The following is a 23,278-nucleotide window of genomic DNA, read 5'->3' as shown; positions in this document are numbered from 1 at the left end:
TTTTATTTTTGCTCATATACGTCCAATTACCTGGAAAGGTCTGGTGTAAGATTTGGTGTAAGATAGATGCACCTGTAAAGATCTCCAAAATCAAAATAAACAAATAAAAATGAAATAAAATTAGGAGCAGCATAGCAGTTTAATTCCACTTGGTCTATATCCAGGTGAAAGACTGGGTCCATCCAAGAATTTACCACAAACAAAGAATAGTTGTGTTTGAAAGAACATTATACTTCTTGTTGTAAATACATTGACTTTTTGGAAAATTTTAATAAATCAAGTTAGGGAATTAGTTGATGATAATTACAATAAAATGAATTTTACAATAAGATTTTTTAGAATATGTGATTCCAAAGAATGTTTTGGTTTCATTGATGTAATGTTTCAGGGGTATAAAATTTGACCCAACTTCAAAATTAGAGAAATAGAATAGTTCTTTTAAAGTTTGATTAATATACATATAAGCACATATGAAGTAGAAATACTCTTCTTTTGAAATTCAACTGATATGTGTATTAGTATTTATGCACACACATATGCATGAATTCTATTTTGTTGCAAAAAAAAAAAAAAAAAAAAGGCTACAGTCACAATTTTCATATTTTGTGTTAACAGTTTACAAGTCAACCTATATCACAAGGACATGCACAATTTCCTATTGAATTTTGATGAAACCATGAGCTAATATGAGCTTTTCAATTATTAGCAGATGAAGTACCATACAATTAGCTCTGGTACTGGCTTGATAAGTATAAAAATTTTGAGTCAATTGTTTCTGTTATTGGCATTCATAATACACAGTACTCTGCCAAACAAAACATCGGCAAGGAGTAAGCATTTTATGAGAAGGATAGTTCATGATCAACTCAAATTAGCATACAATACAGAGCAAAAATCATTTGTTACTTTAAAAAAAAAAAAAAAAAAGTCTAACATAGAGAAGTAGCAAGAAAAGCTTCAAGTAAGAGGCAGGGGAGCCAAATGATCCATATGGGCATCTGAAAATGATCAGGCGGATCATACAAAATGCTCAACCAAATAATGCGCTGCCAAAATCTATCATAGACCTATGCATTTAGGACAAGTCGAACATTAGATCTTGATTCAGCGAAACTCGAAAATCTCTGCTCCTTTCTTCAATTGATATGCCTCTGCTTACTCCTTTGAGTTAAAACTTCTCATAATTATCTGACATTAAAACTCCAGCATGATAATCAATTGGAACCAACATCTACCCCTTTGTTCTTCAGGAAGTCCCTGGCTTCAAGGATATCCTACACGAGGAAAAATTGTATAACATAAATCTGAAAAGAAAAAGAAAAGACGATTTCATTGATTTACACATCTGACTCTAAATTTGCTTGTTTTGTCGCCCCCCAGAACCACGCTTCTTCAGCCAAAAGAAAACAAGCAGATGTGTAATATTTTATTTCTCATTTAGGTTTCCTGAATGGAAAGAGGCATGCTGGGGAGATAAGACTGGCGATTTCCACCAGTTGCCAATTATAATCCACACAAGAGCAGCATGATCCGCAACTTGTCTAGTGAACATAAACAATGTAAAAATACCTGATGTAAGAGAAGTGCCTCTTGAGGACAAGTTGGAAATTGCATCAGGCCAACTCCAACCATTAAGACTCCATAGCATCCTAGAGAGACAATGAAATAGAGCGGCAACTTGGGTACCAAAGACAATTTGTCAGCTAAATCCCATAATATGAGAAAGAGAATGAAGATATGTGAAGAAATAACCAAGATAAGAAGAAGAAGCTCACCAACCACGTATAGCTCTCTGGAATTACTGACGCTTGTAAAAGGCCAATCCAAAAGGCAGAAATAGCCACTAGCAATGCCAGAATCTTCAGAATATGCTTCATTTTAACTGTCAGAGAAAGATCCTTCACCTTAGTGATACTTCAATTACGAAAATTCTAAACAAGTGTCTACTGCATATAGCAAGCTAGAACTCCACTTCATTGTTTCAGCAAAGCTGTCAAGTATGAGAGAGTTCCAGAATTAAAGAAACGCACCCAACCAAAGGGCAAGTTTGTTTTCAAATGAAACCAACTTACCTGCTACTTTTCCTCTTCCCTCCTCAGCAACAGGTGCTGATCCTGATGGCCACGAATCAAAGTTGGACTTAAATGAATGCATCTCATAACCTTGAATTAGCCGTGTTATACTGGTTGACTTCGGTCTATTTTGGCTAACGACAAACTCCTGAAAGTGCGAGAAAGGAGTAAGAGTTTGCATCATCTAAAGAACAGAAGAAGAATAAGTGTAAAACTTGTACCTCAGCAGCTTGAATGGCAGTCTTCCTCTGAAGATACCTTTCAGCTTTAACAAGAACTACTCCCACGAATCACCTTCTTCTCCTATTTTCCTTATTGACTTCCACCACTTCAATTAACCAATCAACTAAGATCGGAATCATTTCTTAACGAGAGTATCATGGAACACTGATCAAAGCACCCAACTTCAACAGATTAGAATAAAAACCTCCAAGAAATTGATAAACCTCGAGAACCCACCTTCAGATACCCACGAATTTGATCAGAAAAAAGGATAAAGCTTGGGCTCAGAATACAAAGACCCTCTCTTTTTTCATATCCTCATTACAAAATCCACAGATCAAACAAGACTCGTAACAAATTAAAACGATTAAATTTCAGCATGCAAACCATTTAAATCAAATCAAAATCATCAGAAACACAAAGACACAAAGAAGATCATTTACAAAGCAAACACATTACAACACAATAACAACACTAATTACGCCAGACCAATGCTAATTAAACATTTCAACCCAGATCAATACAAAAATTCAAGAAAAGAAACCCAATTCCCAAATTTCCTGAAAAGCAATAGACCTTAACAGAAGCACCAAAACCACAATTGAGAGGCCAAGTATTGAGAGACTCACCTGAGGAAAAACTGCAATCAATCAATCAACTGGCAATTCTTTCTAGGAAGAGAAACAAAGAAGGGAAGGATAGAACGAAAGAAAAGGGGCATGGAACGAAAAGAAGAGAGCTTGCAATAATAGTTATCAATAGTCCTTTTTGTTATTTTGTTCAATTTTTTCTGATAAAGTGTCCTGTACCTAAGTAACAATTAGTTTTCTTATAGAGTATACTATTAGTGTCCACATTATCATATAATTAGTAGTACTTAAACAACAAATAGTATAAAAACATTAATTTTCTTTTAATTAAATTTCTTATAACAAACCAACTCTTTGTTTTTTTTTTTATTGCTATAACTTAAAAATGGCAACTAAGGTAACATTGTACATTATACATAGGAAATTAAAGACAAAGAAAACAAAAAATATATCTTTTAACTATCATTTTTTTTTTCCGGAAACGATAGATGACATTTTATAGATATTGAAACTGTACAATATTTGAGCAACTGCTCAATCCACTCTACACAGTGTACCAGGACACTTAAGAAGAGTCAAAGATCCTCTCCTCATCCATTAGTATGCTTAGAGCATAGTTGCTAAGATGGTTATATAAAGTCATATTACTAATATTTGCTTCTTCAAAAGAGCACATTTGAAACAGATTAGCTAAGGCATTAATATCTTCAACTAGCGTGGCAGTGTTTGGATTATCCCCTTTCCCAGCTTTTAGCAATGCAATAAGTTGCTTGTTAGCATTCATAACCTTGATCCTTTGCCAACTTAGTTGTCTTGCTTTCATTAGTGCCAGCCTCACTGCTCCAGCTTCATCTTGGATGTCCTTTTGCGTGCTTCTATCTACTAGCGCCCATTCAGCTCTAATTCTTTCCCCCATCTGTTTGGCTACAACACCAATTCACAGTTTGTGCCCCTCAACTGATTTGTTTGTAGTGATCTGAAGTTCCATCAGCTCTTCCTCTTCCCTTCCTGTCTCCCTTACTCTTTCCTTTGCTTCATCTGTTTCTACTGTACTTTCTTTTTCCTTCTCTTTACCAACTTCCTCATACTCCATCCATTCTGTGTTGGCTTTCTGTACAATTTTCATACTTTCTCTTTCCTTCCCTTCGAACTCCCTTTCGTTCCTGTCTTTCCATAGTTGCCAAAGTATGTTAGCCGTCAGAGCAATGTGGTGCCTACCTTCCTTCCTGCTTCTGGCTTGAATTAATGCTGCCCACCATTTCTTGAAACAGCTCGTCTGACTTTGAATGCCATCCCATTGTACTGGTGCAATCTTCCAAACCTTCTGAGCTTGATGGCAGTGAAACAGAATGTGTTCCACTGTTTCCATATGTTCTCCGCACCTAGAGCAAATGGGTGTGCCTTGTTTTGTCCTTCTGAATATCGTTTCCCTGGCTGTTAAGGTATTAGTAATGCACCTCCATATAAACAGCTTGATTTTATGCTTAATATTCAGTCCCCAAAGAGTTTTCCAAATCTGTGTGTTAGAATCATCAAAACTCGATCCTGCTTCTCCTTTTGTTTCACTCTTCTTCCTCCTCTCTTCCTTCATCAGGGCTTGATAGCAGGATCTGACTGAGTATTCCCCATGTTTGCTATGCAACCAAAAGTATGTATCCCCTACCCTTGAAAGACTGATAGGTATCCTTAAAATATTCTCAGCATCCTTTCCATTGAATCTTCTATACACCTCAGTCCTATTCCAACAACAGTTTGAAATCAGGTCTTCCACCTTCTGTTCCTCCCCCCTTTCTGGCATCCTTGTTGTTGGTCTCCCACTTGGATTGTTTGGGATCCATTGGTCTTCCCAGATCTTTATAGTCTTCCCTGCCCCAACTCTTTTCAGAACACCCCCCTTTACTACCTCTCTTGCTGACATAACACTTTGCCAAAACCAGGATGCATTTTTGGGAATCTTACAATTCAGTATGGACTCCTTAGGATAGTACTTAGCCTTTAATATCTTACTGACCAGAAGGTTTGGGAACCTGATCATCCTCCAAATCTGTTTACCCAACAATGCTTTATTGAAGCATTGTAAATTCCTGAATCCCAGTCCTCCATCCAGTTTATCCTTCATCATTCTATCCCACGAGCACCAATGTACCTTGCTTCTTCCTTCTGTTTCACCCCACCAGTACTTAGCCATCAATCCTGTGATCTCCTTGCATAATATTCCAGGTAGCTTAAAGCAGGACATAGCGTAGTTTGTATCTTTTAACTATCATACAAATTGAAAAAGTTTCAATCACACTTTTGAACACTTCACAGTGATAGTAACTAAAATGATATAAAATCAAATTTTCACGTTTTTCTTTGTACTTTGTCTTTATTTTGTCATCTTTGCCTTACCAAAACTAAGGTTTAATGGTAGAAAATTCTTGATTTCCTACCAAAACATACAATTAGGTGTTTTAGATTCAACAGGTTGATAGGCTAAAATTTATCTATTTATTTTATTATTATTTTCCCCTATTACCTGACTTGATGTGGATTAATTGCTGGATTCTACTCATTTTCCTTAATTTACGTATATTTCAGGGAGTAGAACGAAAATATGATAACAGGTGCCAAATTGACAGGAAAAGAATTCAGATGATAAAGCTTGTCCTAGGGGCACTTTTGGAACACGAGATGTCACGCCCATTTTGGTAATTTTCGCAAAGGAATGACTGACGGAGGGCTTCTCCCTCCTGGTGAGCCGCCGCAATAAGAAGGAAGAAAAAGGATCAAAAAGGGCTGGCTTTAATTCTTAGCTTTTCGTCTTGAGCTTAGCAAAGAAAATTGTTGACTTTTCCCTTGTACTTTACTTTTTGGCTTAAGACATGTACGAATGTGAGGAGGAAGCTTTTTGTCAGCTTTCTTTGACTTTTCCTTCTTGCACCTTGTGAATGATTTTGCTCTGTGGATGCTAGGAACAATAAAGGGCTTCAATTTGTTACCTGTGCCTTACATTTGCTCACTAAGTGTTTGACGAATTGCGGCTCTTGAAATGCATACAATGGCCGTGACTTCTGCTGAAATTTCCCGCGGGCTTAGTTCATCCAATATGAGCTAATCCCCTCGTTCTAGTCAAGAAACGACGGATGCTTTGGGTCACCTGAAAACTGTGAGATCGATTTAATTTAATCTTTCCCTTTTATTTATTGGTATTCGTGTATTCCCTGATTACTATGCTTATGGTTATTTAATTAGTTGATTGTCTTGGATCCAGATAATTAATTAATTTGGTAATCTATTGTCAATTGGGGTATTGAATCCGTAATTGTTTAATTACCTCAAACAGTGACAACTGGCATGATTAGATTTGTGTCATGGGAATACACGGGCTAATCTAAAATAACCCTGGTAGTGCGTTATTTGATTAGAATAGGGCTCCTCTAATACGTAAGGCAATTGGGGAATTAAATTCTATGGGCGTACCTAGGATTATTGTGAGAACCCGTAATTTGCATTTTCTAGGTTTTCGCATTTTTCATGGCTTGTTTTCTGCACTTTCTGTATCCGAAAAATTTTCTAGATAAATTTTATGAGCAAGTATAGTTTTTAGATAATTTTTCTAGTATTGGAGAGTTTTTAAAAAATTAAGAATATATATTGGACGTGGGACCCACTAGTGCGAAAAGTTCGAAAAAATTCGGCCAATAAGGTTAAGTTTCGGATACTGTGTAAAATTTATCGGGTGTTAAGAGATAAGTAGAGAGTGAGATTGATTGATGTGAGAGGAAAAAGAAAGATAAGATTGCATTAATGTAGGTGACAAGTGTCACCACTACATTGGTTTTGACTTAAGAGTTATTATTCACTATTTTGACTTTTGACCAAAAATTGGTTAAATATCTCAAAAATGCACAAAAAATTACCATTTCTTACCTCTTGTTGGCCGAACCTCTTGTGCAAGGAAGGAAGAAGAAACTCTTCAAGTTCTAGCTACTACTTGGTGCAAATCACCCAAAAACATTTGCTTACATCCATTTCTACTCCATAAAAATCTTTCTAGTTGGTGATAGAGGTTGTTTGGTGAAGTTTTCTTGAAGAGCTAGGGTGGTCTACAACTCCTCTTCTCTTATTTCTTAGGTAAGTGATGATTAAACATTCTACTACACTTATTGATGCTTATATGGTGCTTAATGGGACCTAAAGTGATGGATTATGTGACTTGTTTCTTGATTTGAAGTGTTTTGGTGAAGTTTTCAATTTTATGATGAATTTTCTGGTTTCATATGATCTTGATGGTGTGGTTGTTTTTGATGGTTGGTAATAAGGGGCTTTAGCTCTAGTAGGCGCATATGATAGGAAATTGCAATCAATTTTGAATTTGGAAGAATTTCTGGAAAATTAGGGTTCTTGGTTGAACATTCTGTCCGAAATTTTAGGTCATAGATAGAGGCCGAATTGGACTTTGCTCAAAACATGAAAGTTTTAGGTATTGATGAGTTTGAAGTGCCTGCAAAATTTCAGGGCATTTGGAGTAGTGTAGAGTGAGTTATGCCATTTTTACTGTTGCTGTTCTGGGTGAACAGAATGTGCGAACTGCGCTAGTAATTGTCTATTTTGACTGGCATTGGTTTGGATTTTGAAGTTGGTGTCTTCTGATGAAATGTAACTGGATGTCTTAGCTAGCTTGTGCCTTTGGAATTTCGGCATTTGGACTTGTATAGACTGAGTTGTGTTCGTTACAGTTTTGTGTGTTTTGCAAACCTGTTTTGGTAATTCTGGTTTAGTATTTGGCACATTTGACCTAGTTGTGCTAGGTTTTGGACTGAGAGGCCTTCTACATTGTTGTAGCCCTGTCTTTTAGCTTCGAGATGGTGGGTCTTACGCCCTCATCCGATAAGCGTAGCGCATTTTGTGCCATTACCGCATACGGAGGCCAAACCTGTTTTTGTTGATTGATCAAATGAGTTATATTTTCTGATTTTCTGGTTTGCTATTATGCTTATATATGTATATGAAACCCTATTGGGGTTGTGATTGGCATGGCTTTATGATTCGTTATCGAGTCTCATTGTACTTGTTTGCATGTTTTAAGGCTTACTCTTATTCCGGTCATTTCCTAACTAACTTTTGTACTTGTATTGCTTTAAGCCTAGTGAACGGCTTTTGGGAAATGAGATGACTTTTGTGTGAGGTTTTGGGACTGATTTGAGGAAATCATGAAGCCTTAATGGCTGGAAAAGTAAGAAATTTAGGGGAAATGCTGTCCGATTGTCGAGGCCGTTTGGTTCTTTAAGTTGGTTTTGCCTTTTGATGGAAATGAAGGGCTTTTGGGTTGTTGACCTTAGGTCTTCATGTTATCTTTTGTTTCCAAGAAAATCATGTTTTTGCACCCTTGCATTAGTATTTTTGGGCAAGGCGTCCGACGTGTAGTCGAGCCTCACTTGTGCATTCCGTTTACTCGATTTTGGATATGAAACCTTCAATTGGTTTATTTTGATTATTTTAGGGTTTCTTGGCGATTAAGGCCAATCTGAAGTAAAAACTTTTGAAGTTGAGCCGGTGAGTGTACCACTCCCCTCCATTGCTGTTTAACTTGATTTCTGCTCTGAAATCTGTTTATTTGTTCGAGACGAGGGTGTACTTTATCACACTCGTTCTCTAGTCTGTTCATATGCCAATTTACTATGCAAAATTTGAATCTGTTATCTGTGTCTGCATCTGTTCGGATTTCTATGACCTATGAGCTCAATCATGTGGTTAAGTTATTCAAGTCGGGCCGGCAAGGGCCTGGACGATTAGATAACGAATCACAGTAGTCTGTTTTGGGATCTTTGGGTATTGAGACCCTTGATTCCGGATATACTCGAGTATTACCATTTTGTTCGTTTGAGGTGAGCGGGCCCGGTAAAGGGTTGTTTGGTGGACGAAATTCGGTGATAAGAGGGGTCTACGGACGCATTGGTTCTATATACGTTGACGGAGAGTCAACCGGTTTGGATCAAGTATTGCGCTGGAAATTTGGCTCCTGAGAGCCACCCGTATCCTTCTGATTTGAATAATTGGTTCCTTTGCTTTACATCTGACATGTGTATCTGATTTGTTAAATGTGAAATGCCATGATTTTAATGCTATCTGTTTGGTACCTCATTGAGCGTAAGCTCACCCCTTTCCGTTCCTTTTGTTTTCCTTACAAGAAAATAAACCCTTTTGGTCTGGATTTGACAAATGGCTGCCAAATTGAGCTAGTTGAACATATCTTTTGTATAGCTCATGTATTAAAACCCTAAGTGTACTTTTGGGGCGTTTTCTCTTTTGATTTGGCAAACCGTGTGTATATATTAACTTTTGAAAACTTTTGTATGTCATTTTGATTTGTAAACGCTAAAGTTTAGATGTGAATGTTTGTTGGCTATTTCGGTTGGGTTCTGACGGGTCGGTTACTATTCATGGCCGACTTCGGATTTCATTTTTTTTTAAATTTTGGGTTATTTTACCATTTTGACTCGTTTACGCTCATTCGTAAGTTCCGGATCGCTATAGATAGTTCTAGTCTGCATCGTGAGTCCTGACGAGAGATGGGCAGGCAGTCCGCTCACCCCTTTGGTTCGCCTTAGGGGAAAGTGGGGCTGTTACAATTATTTATCAATTAGAGCAGTGATTAACGGGCGTACCTTGATCACCGACACAGTAAGGAGGGGTTGACTGCCATCGCTTGTTTGGTTGTTATAACCTATTTATTGATGAATAATTAGAATTGCCTTTGCTTATCGATGATCAATTAGGTGAACCATTGCTGAAGTTATTTCTTGGCTAGATCCTTGATTATCACTTATTAGATTTTAGTAACTTGTTATTTAATTTCTAGTTGGCTATTTTACTTTTATCATTTTATTTTTAGTTGAATTGTTTAAATTGTCACTCCTGATATAAAACACCCCCTTCGTTACTGTGAATTTGGAAAGGAACAATTACTCCCAATCCCTGTGGATTCGACCCTACTTACTGCTATCTACATAAATTACTTTTAGTTTGAGCAGGTTTTATTATTGCACAGGCTGACGACCTGTCAATTTTTGGCGCCGTTGCCGGGGACTGGCGTTATTATTTGTTTCTTTTTAAATTCATTTTTGTTCTAATTTTCTGGTATTTTTCTAGTGTATGCCTCGGTCCTCTCGTACAGGTGATTTGATTTTTGACCCTGAAGTAGAGAAGACCGCGCGTAGAACGAGAAAGGAAACCAGACAGCTCAGAGAGGAGCACTCTAGTGCTACATCTCAGAGACCTGAGTCAGGAGTCGAACCAACAGATTCATTTGGTGGCATTTCGAGTGACTCGGAGCAAGAAGAAATCCCTATGGCTAATGCACGAACATTAAGGGAGTTGGCTGCCCCTAATTTAAATCAGCAGCCTTTGTGCATTACTTTCCCGAGTTTGAGTGAAAACACTTCATTTGAGTTAAAATCTGGTTTGATTGCTCATTTACCCTCTTTTCATGGTTTACCAGGTGAAGAGCCGTATAAGCATCTGCAGGAATTTGATGTCGTATGCAACAGTATGAAGCCCTCGGGGATTACAGAAGAGCAGATAAAAATGAGGGCATTCCCTTTTTCCTTGAAGGATTCTGCAAAGGACTGGCTATACTACCTGTCACCAGGTAGCATCACCACGTGGGACCAATTGAAGAAAAAATTTTTGGATAAATATTTTCCTGCATCCAGGGCTGCAAGTCTAAGAAAAGAAATTTGTGGGATCAAGCAGCATCCAGGGGAGTCGCTCTATGAGTATTGGGAACGGTTCAACTTCTTGTTGCACAAGTGTCCCCAGCACCAGATAAGTGAGCAGTTGCTCATTCAGTATTTTTATGAGGGACTCCTTTTTAGAGACAGGAGCATAATTGATGCTGCAAGTGGAGGGGCACTGGTGAACAAAACCCCTCAAGAAGCACGGGAGTTGATTGAGAGGATGGCAGAGAATTCACAACAATTCGGTACGAGAGAGGATTGTCTAATACGCAGGGTGAATGAGGTAGAGACACCCTCCATGCAGCAGCAGCTAACTGAGTTGACCGCGTTTGTTAGGCAACAGGCTGTGAGAAATGCATCACAAGCCAGGGTATGCGGGATTTGCACTGGTATAGGTCACTCTGCAGATATGTGCCCAATGATTCAGGAAGAAACTGCAGAACAGGTGAACATGGCTGACCACGCGCCAGCGCCAAGGAAACAGTACGACCCTTATTCAAGCACCTACAACCCCGGGTGGAGAGATCATTCCAACCTCGATTATGGAGGGAATAGGCAACCCAACTTTACACCGAACAGGCAGTCTAACTTTGTGCCAAATAAGCCACCAGGGTACCAGCAGCAATACCAACCCCGACCACCTCCGCCCCCAAGTTCTGGTCCATCTTTGGAGGAGATGATGAAACAAGTGATGACAACCATGGCGCAAAATCAACAAATGATGACAACCATGGTGCAAAATCAGCAAAGGACGGACTCCGAAATACAGGATATAAGGAATCAGATAAGTCAAATGGCCACAACAATCAACCGTTTGGAGTCCCAAGTAAATGGAAGATTGCCATCCCAACCTGAACTGAACCTGAAGAACGTAAGCGCAATGACTTTAAGGAGCGGGAAGGAAATTCAGGGGCCTGAACCTATGATCCCTAAGGATAAGGATGAGGAAAAGATCGAAAATGAACTTGAGAGGGAGGACAGCAATGGTGCAGATCTAAAGGCACTTCCAGACCCAGTAATTACAGTTAAAACTAATCCCCCTCCATTTCCTTGCAGGTTGAAAAAATCGAAGAAGCAGGACATGGAGAAAGAGATCCTGGAGGTGTTTCGCAAGGTAGAGATCAATATCCCCCTACTAGACGCCATCAAGCAAGTGCCAAAGTATGCAAAATTTCTGAGGGACCTATGTGTCAATCGAAGGAGGCTGGGGGGAGATGAAAGAGTTATTGTTGGGGAGAATGTGTCAGCAGTTCTCCAAAGAAAGCTACCACCAAAGTGTGGGGATCCAGGTAGGTTTACTGTCCCATGCAAGATAGGTAATACTCTGATTAGAAATACCTTGCTGGATTTAGGAGCATCGATCAACGTAATGCCAAAATCTATGTATGTTTCTCTGAATCTCGGTCCATTAAAAGAAACCGAGATAATAATTCAATTAGCTGACCGAACAAATGCATACCCTGATGGGTTGGTCGAGGATGTGCTGGTTAAAGTTAATGAATTGATATTCCCGGCTGACTTTTATGTACTTGACATGGATGATGATCATTCCCCTGATCCCTCACCTTTGCTACTAGGTAGACCCTTTTTGAGCACAGCACAGACAAAAATTGACGTTAATAAGGGTACATTGTCCATGGAATTTGATGGAGAACTAGTCCACTTTAATATTTTCGATACAATGGAACATCCTGTTAACTCTCACCCTGTGTTTGCTATTCATGCTATTAATCCCTCTGTGCAAGAATTTTCTGAGTTTGCTTGTAGGGATAAATTCAAACTTACTGAGAACAAGTATAAGGGGATGAAAGCACTGTATGAGGTGAAAAGGAGTAGAAAATTAAGAAAGAAGGCTGCACTCAAAGGCTATTTGGATCCTGGAGGAGGGCCACCGATTTCCAGGAAAATTGAGTTACACCCAGATTGAAGAGTGGTGTTCAATGTCTAGCCAAAGACATTAAAGAAAGGCGCTCCTTGGGAGGCAACCCAATTGTTCCTTTTAATTGTTTGTTCATTTTCGTGTGGTAGTTTAGATGTATTCTCCTTGAATTCGACTGATTTTGGGTTTCAGTTTTCGTTTTTGCTGATTTATAGGTGCCCTTCAGTCATGACGTGCCCGCGTGATGATGTGCAGGAAGCTCACGATCAGAAAATTCAGAAACTTCTGGGAGCTCTCTTGCCCTCATGACGCGCCCGCGTCACGTTCGCAGGAAAGGTAAGGATTCAAAAAAAAAAAAAATAGAATAAACATTTCTTATCACCGTAGCTTTAGTTTCCAAATTTCAAAAAAAAAAAAAAAAAAAACATCAATTTCTCTCTTTTTTCTTTCTCTTCTTTCTCTTTTCTTTCTTTCTTCTTCTCTTTTCAATTCGCGCCGCCCACCTCTGCGCAAGCCGCCTCCCATTCCCGCTCTTCCTCGCCATCGACCAGCGGCTCCAACCACCAACCGCAGCTTGCGCCGCCGCCCCTTTTGGCCGAGACCCATAGAGCCTCGCGCGCGGGCCAGCTTCTCAGGCGCAGCTCGCGCGGCAGCCGGCCACCAGTAGCCTCCGCCATCCACTTTGGCAGCCGCGCCTTCAGTCAGCAGCTCCAGCCCCCTGCACTCACTCACCTCTCTCTCTGGAGCGCGGCGACAACTGCGCCAGCCGCGGCAGCACTCCACAGCTGCCCATCTGTCTCTCTCTTGGCTGTACCCGAAGCCCTCGCGCGAGCTCTGCTCCCCTGCCGCGCGCTCCACCAGCCCAAGCCGACACCATTGGTGTTGCCATCGTGCGCCGCCGCTGCTCTGCCCGTCACCTGGAGTGGTACCAGTGGAGGTATTTGAATCTTACTCCCAATTTTCTACAAATTGAATCGTGCTATCTGGGTTCGTCAGCAGTGGGTATTTTGGCCGTGTGGAAGTCTTTTCCCCAATTGTGTGATTTTCCGCCAGTGGTACTGGTCGGACTATTGTTGATTGGAACTGCTATTTCTTTTGGGATTGGGTGACATTGTGCAATTAATTGGCCAACTGGAGCCGTTTATTGAGATTTTGAATGTGTTACAATGCTATGATTATTTGTTCGATTTGAAGGAGCCTTTGAACCCAACGTTGCTTGTTGGATTGTCTTGCTGAGGTCTATTTTGCTTGCATTGCTGGGGGAATCATTGAGGTTTTATGGGGGCTTTGCTTGAGTTAATTCTGCTATTGCATATTGAGTGAGATCCTGTGCCGTTTGACTTACTTTGTGGGGTTCATCTTGCACAATTTCATTGTTGGGGGACCCTCTGACTGATAGCTTCAACTTTTGAAGTGGGAAGGCTTTGACTGGGCATTTTTAATTGCTGGAATTCTTCTTTTTTGTTATTGATTGGGTGATTACTGGGAAATTCTTGCTTTGTTCTGCTTGAGTTTCCTTTGCTAGTTGCATTTGCTGGTTTCCATACCTGTTGGAGCTTCTGTAGCTTTGAGCTAACTGTTGAGAGACATGGTGAGAATTTGGCGCAATTTCTGCATCATACGGGCTTTGCTCCTCCAGCTCCACCTCGCCCACCTCTTTGACCGGATTTCAGGGAAGTGTTGCTGTCCTCTCACCCACTTTTGTTGGTTATTTGTCACATTGAGGACAATGTGTCCTATAGGTGTGGGGGGATCTAAGGGGGTGCTAGTGTTTTCCGTTTTTAGTAAAAAAAAAAAAAAGAAAAAAAGAAAAAAATTTTTACTTTTTAGTAGTTTTTCTTAGTTTTATTTCTAGTTGCTCGTTTTCGTTCTTTCGTCTTGGTGCTTACCTTTCATGTGAATGCCAAAAATTGAGATGTGGACTTATTGACTCCAAGTCTACTTTTGCCAAGTTTTTAAATACAAAGGTATCGGGATTGATGTGGTTGGATCCAAGATATCTCCTTGGTGAATATCGGATTGCTTGGCTCTTTTGATTTCTTTGTTAACTTTTCTAGGCGTTGGGAATGACTGTTGGCATTTTGAGGTGAACTGGTCCAATATTGACTCCAGTTCTCCATGTTTGGCAATAATGAGGCGAGCTGCCCCTATGCTTGGTTGCTAGTGTTGGTATTTCGTGTTTTTGGCTTTGTTTGGTTGTGAATAAACTTGACTGTACTCCGCTAATAACCACTACTGAGTAACCGGGAATCGGCACCTAAAAGTGTCGATTTTCGCGTCAAAAGGTGGTGCTTTATATGAGTACGTGGTCGTATAGCGGTAGGAGCTGAGTAACCGGGCTCCTTCATCTAAAAATGTTGGAGTCCGCGTCAAAAGGCTCCGGCGGCTAGAGACTAAGTCTTCTTGTGTCAAATATTATGATTGCTTAAAAAAAATAAATAAATAAAAAAATAAAAAAACAAAAAAAAGGGGAGAATAAATAATAGGAGAGCTTGCTAGTTTATGGACTTAATATGGGGTCTTGTGTGAATATTTGGACCATTAGCTGATAAATGTTGCGTGCCATTCCTTTTCCTTAGATTAGTTAATTTGGAAATTGAAGGAGTTTGTGGTTTAGAGGCTAACTGGGGGGATGCCTCTCGGATTTTAATTACTAGTGCCCGATATGTGGTTCTTTCTTGAATATCTTGGCAATTTGGTAGATTGGGCAATGACCATTATCAAATTTTGGTGTCTTATGCTTGAGGACAAGCAAAGTTTAGGTGTGGGGGGAATTGATAGGCTAAAATTTATCTATTTATTTTATTATTATTTTCCCCTATTACCTGACTTGATGTGGATTAATTGCTGGATTCTACTCATTTTCCTTAATTTACGTATATTTCAGGGAGTAGAACGAAAATATGATAACAGGTGCCAAATTGACAGGAAAAGAATTCAGATGATAAAGCTTGTCCCAGGGGCACTTTTGGAACACGAGATGTCACGCCCATTTTGGTAATTTTCTTAAAGGAATGACTGACGGAGGGCTTCTCCCTCCTGGTGAGCCGCCGCAATAAGAAGGAAGAAAAAGGATCAAAAAGGGCTGGCTTTAATTCTTAGCTTTTCGTCTTGAGCTTAGCAAAGAAAATTGTTGACTTTTCCCTTGTACTTTACTTTTTGGCTTAAGACATGTACGAATGTGAGGAGGAAGCTTTTTGTCAGCTTTCTTTGACTTTTCCTTCTTGCACCTTGTGAATGATTTTGCTCTGCGGATGCTAGGAACAATAAAGGGCTTCAATTTGTTACATGTGCCTTACATTTGCTCACTAAGTGTTTGACGAATTGCGGCTCTTGAAATGCATACAATGGCCGTGACTTCTGCTGAAATTTCCCGCGGGCTTAGTTCATCCAATATGAGCTAATCCCCTCGTTCTAGTCAAGAAACGACGGATGCTTTGGGTCACCTGAAAACTGTGAGATCGATTTAATTTAATCTTTCCCTTTTATTTATTGGTATTCGTGTATTCCCTGATTATTATGCTTATGGTTATTTAATTATTTGATTGTCTTGGATCCAGATAATTAATTGATTTGGTAATCTATTGTCAATTGGGGTATTGAATCCGTAATTGTTTAATTACCTCAAACAGTGACAACTGGCATGATTAGATTTGTGTCATGGGAATACACGGGCTAATCTAAAATGACCCTGATAGTGCGTTATTTGGTTAGAATAGGGCTCCTCTAATACGTAAGGCAATTGGGGAATTAAATTCTATGGGCGTACCTAGGATTATTTCTCAATTAGAGCAGTGATTAACGGGCGTACCTTGATCACCGACACAGTAAGGAGGGGTTGACTGCCATCGCTTGTTTGGTAGTTATAACCTATTTATTGATGAATAATTAGAATTGCCTTTGCTTATCGATGATCAATTAGGTGAACCATTGCTGAAGTTATTTCTTGGCTAGATCCTTGATTATCACTTATTAGATTTTAGTAACTTGTTATTTAATTTCTAGTTGGTTATTTTACTTTTATCATTTTATTTTTAGTTGAATTGTTTAAATTGTCACTCCTGATATAAAACACCCCCTTCGTTACTGTGAATTTGGAAACGAACAATTACTCCCAGTCCCTGTGGATTCGACCCTGCTTACTGCTATCTACAGAAATTACTTTTAGTTTGAGCAGGTTTTATTATTGCACAGGCTGACGACCTGTCACAGGTCAACAATGAGATTGCCTTGCCTCACACATTGAATGCATTTTCTACCATTATGCCTCAGAAAAGTAATAAAAAAATTCAGAAACTATCTAGTAACCTACAAATTACTAGGGGAGAGATCAATTGAGTGTTACGAGGGACGAAAACGTAAATGAGATCTTTCGGATTTGAGACCTTCCATATACCAAAAAAAAAACTACAAATTGCTGAAATACAAGTTTTTATTTTCTTCAATGGGCTTTATGATTGATCAGGTACTCATCGAAACAGCAATTGTAGTGGAGAGCAACAAAACCATTTTTATTTTTGCTCATAGATGCACCTTATACGTCCAATTACCTGGAAAGGTCTGGTGTAAGATTTGTGCTATTTACTCAAAGTCCTAGAAATTCGGAAGGAATGATTCTCTTTTTGCCCTTTGTTTAGGTTAGAGGGGATGAATTTGTGAAGCGAATATAAAGAATTAACCAAAACAATTAAAATAAAGAAAGTGACTCAGATCTTTAGGCAAAGGAAGCACGATGTTCTTGACTGCAGCCATGTGAGCCATTCAACTGGATTAAAGTATCCTAAGCAATATGCCCTGGCATGACCCATTTTAAAAAGCTAAAACAAAAAAAAACTAAACATAAAATATAAGAAAGAGAGAAGAAAGAGAACAAGAGCAAGAACTTCTCGTTTTAGAAAAATCAGTTCATGTCTAGCTAGCACTGAAGAAAGAGAGAAAAAGAGAACAAGGACAAGAACTTCAATTATGAAAATGAGTTCATGTCTACCTAGCACTGAAGAATGGACTTTTGTCACCATCTAGAATCCTCCCTCAAGTCTCGACTGACCGAATAAAACATCCCCTAAATCCTTTGCTTTTCTAGTACGCTGGCACATTTCTGTCCCGCAAGTACCCTACGGCATTAGCTGTAATAACGCTGTGATCCAAGTGTAGATTCTTTGGCAAGGGGGAGCCTACCCCAGCTCCCAAGTTCCCATGTCCCAACACAACACGTTATCATGCAGCTGTATCTTACTTTGCTTTCGTGCACCTTCCTTCTGCCTTCTCCCTGGTGGAGATTCGTCATTCCAAGCAACTTTTCAGCACTATATATATCAAACCAACGACGACTTCTTCTTCACTCCAAGACTGCTTCACATTCCTCTAGAACTCAAGCCAATAACCAAAACCCAGTTGTCCTTTCGTTGCTCTTCTTCGAAAATTTCAAGAACTATTCATTAAAATGGCTTTCTTTCACAGCCATCTATTTTTCCAACTCGCCATAATCGTTTCATTAGTCCATTTCACAATGGCTGGCAGGCAAGTCCCCAAGCCCACCACCCAAGATGACCAAAACACGATGGTCTTTCAATACCACAATGGCCCTCTTCTTAGTGGCAAAATCTCAATTAACTTAATCTGGTATGGCAAATTCAACCCTTCAGAAAGAGCTATAATTGCAGATTTCGTTACCTCATTGTCCACCTCCTCTTCAAACCCCACAACCAACGAACCATCTGTCGCCACGTGGTGGAAGGCCACTGAGAAATACTACCATTTGCTCAAATCCAAGAAAGCCTCTCCCCTGATCCTCTCACTGGGTACCCAAGTTATCGACGAGAGCTGTTCTTTGGGTAAATCTCTTACTAGGAATCAAATTGAAGAACTGGCAGCCAAGGGTGAACAAAAGAATGCCATCAACGTTGTACTAACAGCTTCAGATGTTGCAGTTGATGGGTTCTGCTCAAGCACCTGCGGGACCCATGGTTCACTGTTAAGTTCCAAGATTGCCTCTGCTAAGGGAAAGATTTACAAGTTTGCTTACATCTGGGTTGGAAACTCAGCGACCCAATGCCCTGGTCAATGTGCGTGGCCATTCTACCAACCCATGTACGGACCTCAGACTCCACCACTGGTTGCACCCAACAACAATGTGGGTTTGGATGGAATGGTCATCAATGTTGCTACCCTTTTGGCTGGGACAGTGACCAACCCCTTCGGAAATGGCTACTTCCAAGGACCTGCAAATGCACCACTTGAGGCTGCCTCGGCTTGTACTGGGGTTTTTGGGCGTGGGGCTTACCCAGGATATCCTGGGAAGCTCTTGGTCGACCCTACAACTGGTGCAAGCTATAATGCACATGGTACAAATGGCAAGAAATACCTTCTTCCAGCCTTCGTTGATCCTTCAACATCCTCATGTTCTACATTGGTCTGAAACACTAAATGTAATCGTACACAAGTCTAGGAGATGGAGATGTAGTCATGTCACAAATTCTTTGATTCTTTTTTGAGATCGAATATTAAAACACAATTTATATTTTTATACCCTCTATTTCCTTGTATTATATATCGTACTAATTTGGTTTACAGATCAGGCGACTTCTTTATCATTCCTGACACGCTCTCTAACTTGCTTATATTTATTTTACAACAATGATGGGTGCGGTTTTTGTAACTAGTGTCACTGGGCATGTTTTCGGGATTACAGAACACCAATTCTTACAAATCACTGGTCAACATAATTTTTAGATTTTTTGTTTTTGGTAACTCGAAACTACGGCCTCATGCAGCGACTCCGAGCGAGTCACGTGGGTTTAAGTCCAGGTAAAATTCGAACCCAAAATCTTAAGAGCCGCTTATCGCTGGATCACCCTGTAAGGGCCACAATTTTAAGATTGATAGCAAAATTTGAGTATATGATTTTTTGTGAAAAAAAAGTGATTCACTAGTATCAACTGAAAAAGTGTCCTTCTTGTCTGTCAAAAAAAAAAAGTAGCGTTTTTCTTTGCTGGTAGTTTCTCTTAGAAGGAGAGAGAAGGCTGGAAGAAGGATACAGGCAAAACGAGATCGTCGCTTAAAATGAGGAACGAAGGTGCTTTACTAATTGGCTATGTTCAATCCTAAGAAATGTTTATTGGAACAAATAATTAGTACCAAAAAAAAAGAAACAAATAATATGAGTGGTACATTTTTCTAATAATAAAGTAGTGCAAGATATTGTTGCTAAAGCAGGCTTCTTTGGAACCATTCCCGAGAATCAAGATCAACTAAGAAGGAAAGTAGTTTCATGCACTAGTGCGTAGAAATTCTTCAAATATGAACGAGTAGATTAATTCATGGTGCCGTGAGTAATGTTACTAGGTAATTCAAGTTTGAAATGAGAAAAATAACTATAGCACATAAATATATTTCTTGATTAGAAATAAAAATATTATTTTATCAGGGATTGTCCCACTTAATTAGCGAAGTTTACAACTAGGTTAAGCAAATATACCAGCTTGCCACCGAGAATTTACCACTCATAGAAAATTATAAATTTTAAAAAAAAAAGGAATTGTTAAATGTTTCTAATAAATGGACAGATTCTGTTGCTAAAAGTGTAGTACATGTTTTACTACTAAGTGGTGAGTTTTTCAAGTGGTAACTCTATAGTGGGACATTTTCAGAATAAGGAGGTAGGTTTTTTCAATAATTTTTTTTTTGTTTTTATGATGAAACGACAAACCTTTTGTACCATAAAGTGGTACATTTTTCTAATAAAGTAGTGCATTTGTTTCAAAATAATGTGGTATACTATGATGCATTATTCTTCTAATATTATCGATTAGACTAACTAGTAGTATAAATCAGTACATTTTGATAATAAAGTTGTACATTTTTTTAATAAAGACGATTTTTTTTTAAAAAAAAAGGTGAATATCTTTACAAATTTAATATGAAGAGTTATAAGCTTATTCGCAAAATGTAAGCCTTGTTAACGAATTCTATCATTCATCCTTCCCAAATCAGCCAATCCGAACAACCTTCTCTTCACTGTTCTTCCTTCATAGGAGGGAGATTTTAGTTTCAAACCAAGGTCTCCCTTCTTTTCTCTCTCCTAATGTTTACTAGTAAAAGTTTTCTTCTCTTCTAGGCTATTCTAGTAAGAGTTTTGTTTAGATTTGGAATTTTTTTGGGGTCTTCTCATCGGATCTCAACATTAATTTTAAACTTGAACCAATTTGGTAACAAATCTAACATAACAAACATGCACAAATATTTATAGAGCAACTCGTGCAATTGGTTAGATCTGATAGATTGTGATTTGCAGTGTAATCTTTCTTATCTTATTATAATTCTATTAAATCTAATGATGATTTTTCATATCAGATATATTTGTGACATGTTCTATATATTTTCTGTCATTAGTGCTACTTTTTTGTCAAGTAAATAATGTTAGACGATTTCCAACTAGTTTACTAATAATATTAGTCTCTTTTTTTATCCAAAAAAAAAAAAAGAAAAACAAATTCTATCACCTGAGCATTAGCAAAGTGTACCATTTGCTTGGTAAAATCAATCAATTGATTAACAGAAAAAATATATATTTAGTGTACTTACTCGTTTTGTAAAATTTCAAGAATAAACCTTGAAATGCATTAACCAAATGCCATTGTTTAGCCAGTTCAATATTTTAGATTATCAGCCTCAATTGAATGACAGATCCCAACTTATCAAATATTGAACTGGCGATATTATATTTACACATCTATTTTGCAAATTGCAATTGTTTTGCGAACATCCTTGTAGACTATTATTCTTTTGACACGGATCACACTCTATCCGCGCGTGCGACCCCGCGTGACCGTGTCCGGTCGGTCAATCATACACTACTGTACATAGTGTCCTTGCAGAAAAATTAGAACAGTTAGTAGACTTACACCTCAATCTCCTAACTAAGTGCCAAGCCTTGGAGACTTGCCTAAAGCATGGAGGCTACACCAAACATTGCAAAAAATATGTAACAAGTGCTAGAAGCTTCCAAAACGTTCTAGGTCATTCAAGAGACTTATGGAACAGTCTAAAGTCTTGTACATAAAAGTGGTCTTATGTAGATGTTTCTAGAGACTGTGTAAGTATACTTTGTATATAATTCTCTAGAAACATGTATAGTTTCTTGATTTGCTATAAATAGGCCAAGCCTCTTCATTCGTAACCAACCTTGTGTAAGTGTTCACAAGTACAATACAAACTTTCCTTTGCCTCTAATACTTTCTTTCTTTGCTCACTATTTTAGTTTCCGCACATTTCCGCGCACTTAAACATAAGGCTGAACTAGCTAAACCGTTCATAAATTCAGTTTTGAACGATCGCTAGTGCCGGTGACACTTTGAACGAGAAAAGATGGGTGTTGGGGAAGGGGTCCATTTATCCTTAAGGAGAGTGAAGAAACCTTCTTTTGAAGGGTCAACAAAACCTAACTTCTTTAAGTCCAGCGTAGAAGTTTTCTAGTCTTCAAGGGAAGATCACAACATTCATCATCTGCTGGTCCCTTTTTTGGGCAGGACGGCTTCTTTTGTTTGCAAGCGGATGTAACCGGACGAGAAAATCAAGCATTTCCTCCCAATCAAAGAAAATCAATCATTAAATGTGAATTTGAATTTGAATTCCAATTGAGGTTGAACAATAATCAGATACTAATGAAATGACCTAAGACATACTTTTTTTGATGAAATTACAAGAAACTCATAATGATGAGAAGAAGAAACTCACATCTAGTGAAACACTAAGACTTGAACTTGGAATTTCTAATTTTGCCGCCACAAGATCGTGGGATATACTTTAAACCAGTATTAATGTAACAATATATACTGTAATAAATATACTAAACAACTTTTCTTTTTTTTTTTTGGAAATGACTAGTATAAAGATTTTAATTTAGCTTGTACCTATCTTCAAAACTAATTGTCATTTTCATGTTATTAGATTAAATCTTCAACTGCATCAACAAAAGGCAAATGCGAAATAAATAAGCAAGTAAGCCGTCAAAGTAGCAATGTGTTGTATGCTTGCCAACATGTTGCTCCACTTTCACTAATTTTATCTTAATTTCAATGGAAGTAACAACCAACGTTCATTGACTTGGTGTTTGCCAAAAGGACAAATCTAATATGGGGCTTAATTTGTTGGCAAGACAATATATTGCTTTAACACAATAAACCAACGGAAAGGCATTTAACACTGGATTGATATACGTGAGTGAATTGGCTCACTCAACAATATCATAATCATGGTTCATCAATACAACCATGTGGATCTCAACTACGGCTTTTCTTGCATCTGTTCAACTTAAATTTTGCCAACTAAAAGCTTTTAGTCCAATCTTGGAAATGTGGGGTTATTGTGATTGATTGCCAATTGAAGCCAGGACAAACGGATCTGAAAACAAATACTATATACTTTTGCTGTGTGAATTTGCATGTTTTTCAATGCCTTTCTATTTGAATTTCTTCTTTCTTTTCTTCTAGTGCTGTTAGTGTAGAAAGGCTGGGTTTGGCTACACGCATACAAGAATGGCGCGCGGAAAAGAGAAGGGGGTTCCATTCCCATTATGGCATCAAGAACGTCAGAAAAATTGAGAAACCTCATAATCTGATATGGTGTGAAGAAGATGTGATGACTTCTCAGGCACTAAGGACAGTTTACCAATTTTTACTTGCCAAAAAAGATATTTAAAATAATGCACATTTTGATTTTGGAATTCCAGAAGAATAAAAAAAAAAAAATCAATGGTACACCCAAGAGATAGCTGTATTGTTTTGTAGATCCCGC

General features: G+C 38.6%; 3 protein-coding genes across 5 annotated transcripts; 2 read left to right on the top strand and 1 right to left on the bottom strand.

The window, feature by feature from the left end:
- Positions 1-758: 758 nt before the first annotated feature.
- Positions 759-3,094, bottom strand: LOC113713412 (dolichol-phosphate mannose synthase subunit 3). 3 transcript variants are annotated; one of them, XM_027237137.2, is made up of 6 exons: positions 2,924-3,094; positions 2,294-2,531; positions 2,073-2,220; positions 1,776-1,882; positions 1,570-1,677; positions 759-1,274 (listed from the first exon to the last, which is right to left on the bottom strand). In XM_027237137.2, exons 3-6 carry the CDS (start codon positions 2,152-2,154, stop codon positions 1,215-1,217), a joined length of 357 nt encoding a protein of 118 aa, XP_027092938.1. In that variant the 5' UTR covers positions 2,155-2,220; positions 2,294-2,531; positions 2,924-3,094; the 3' UTR covers positions 759-1,214. The 3 variants fall into 3 exon arrangements, with proteins under 3 accessions (XP_027092938.1, XP_027092939.1, XP_027092940.1); XM_027237138.1 differs by having other exon boundaries at positions 2,294-2,459; XM_027237139.1 differs by lacking the exons at positions 2,294-2,531; positions 2,924-3,094 and having other exon boundaries at positions 1,776-1,990.
- Positions 3,095-10,021: 6,927 nt separating this feature from the next.
- LOC113715038 (uncharacterized) lies at positions 10,022-12,532 on the top strand. Its single transcript, XM_027239188.2, has one exon. It carries the CDS (start codon positions 10,022-10,024, stop codon positions 12,530-12,532), a length of 2,511 nt encoding a protein of 836 aa, XP_027094989.2.
- Positions 12,533-17,815: 5,283 nt separating this feature from the next.
- On the top strand, positions 17,816-19,010 carry LOC113713501 (protein PHOSPHATE-INDUCED 1-like). The gene has a single exon (XM_027237235.2). It carries the CDS (start codon positions 17,928-17,930, stop codon positions 18,900-18,902), a length of 975 nt encoding a protein of 324 aa, XP_027093036.1. The 5' UTR covers positions 17,816-17,927; the 3' UTR covers positions 18,903-19,010.
- The last annotated feature ends 4,268 nt before the right edge of the window (positions 19,011-23,278 follow it).

Source organism: Coffea arabica, chromosome 10c, assembly GCF_036785885.1.
Source record: "Coffea arabica cultivar ET-39 chromosome 10c, Coffea Arabica ET-39 HiFi, whole genome shotgun sequence".
Classification (NCBI taxonomy): domain Eukaryota; kingdom Viridiplantae; phylum Streptophyta; class Magnoliopsida; order Gentianales; family Rubiaceae; genus Coffea; species Coffea arabica.
Note: the sequence above shows the minus strand (reverse complement) of the source record. Positions and strands in the feature narration are given on the sequence as shown.

What these genes read in the sequence shown, in the direction of transcription:
- LOC113713412 (XM_027237137.2), bottom strand. Translation starts at nt 2,154, where the DNA reads ATGCATTCATTTAAGTCCAACTTTGATTCGTGGCCATCAGGATCAGCA. An exon ending in GGGAAGAGGAAAAGTAGCAG is followed by an intron (nt 1,883 to 2,072) that starts GTAAGTTGGTTT and finishes TTTCTCTGACAG; the next exon opens with TTAAAATGAAGCATATTCTG. An exon ending in CAGAGAGCTATACGTGGTTG is followed by an intron (nt 1,678 to 1,775) that starts GTGAGCTTCTTC and finishes TTGGTACCCAAG; the next exon opens with TTGCCGCTCTATTTCATTGT.
- LOC113715038 (XM_027239188.2), top strand. Translation starts at nt 10,022, where the DNA reads ATGCCTCGGTCCTCTCGTACAGGTGATTTGATTTTTGACCCTGAAGTA.
- LOC113713501 (XM_027237235.2), top strand. Translation starts at nt 17,928, where the DNA reads ATGGCTTTCTTTCACAGCCATCTATTTTTCCAACTCGCCATAATCGTT.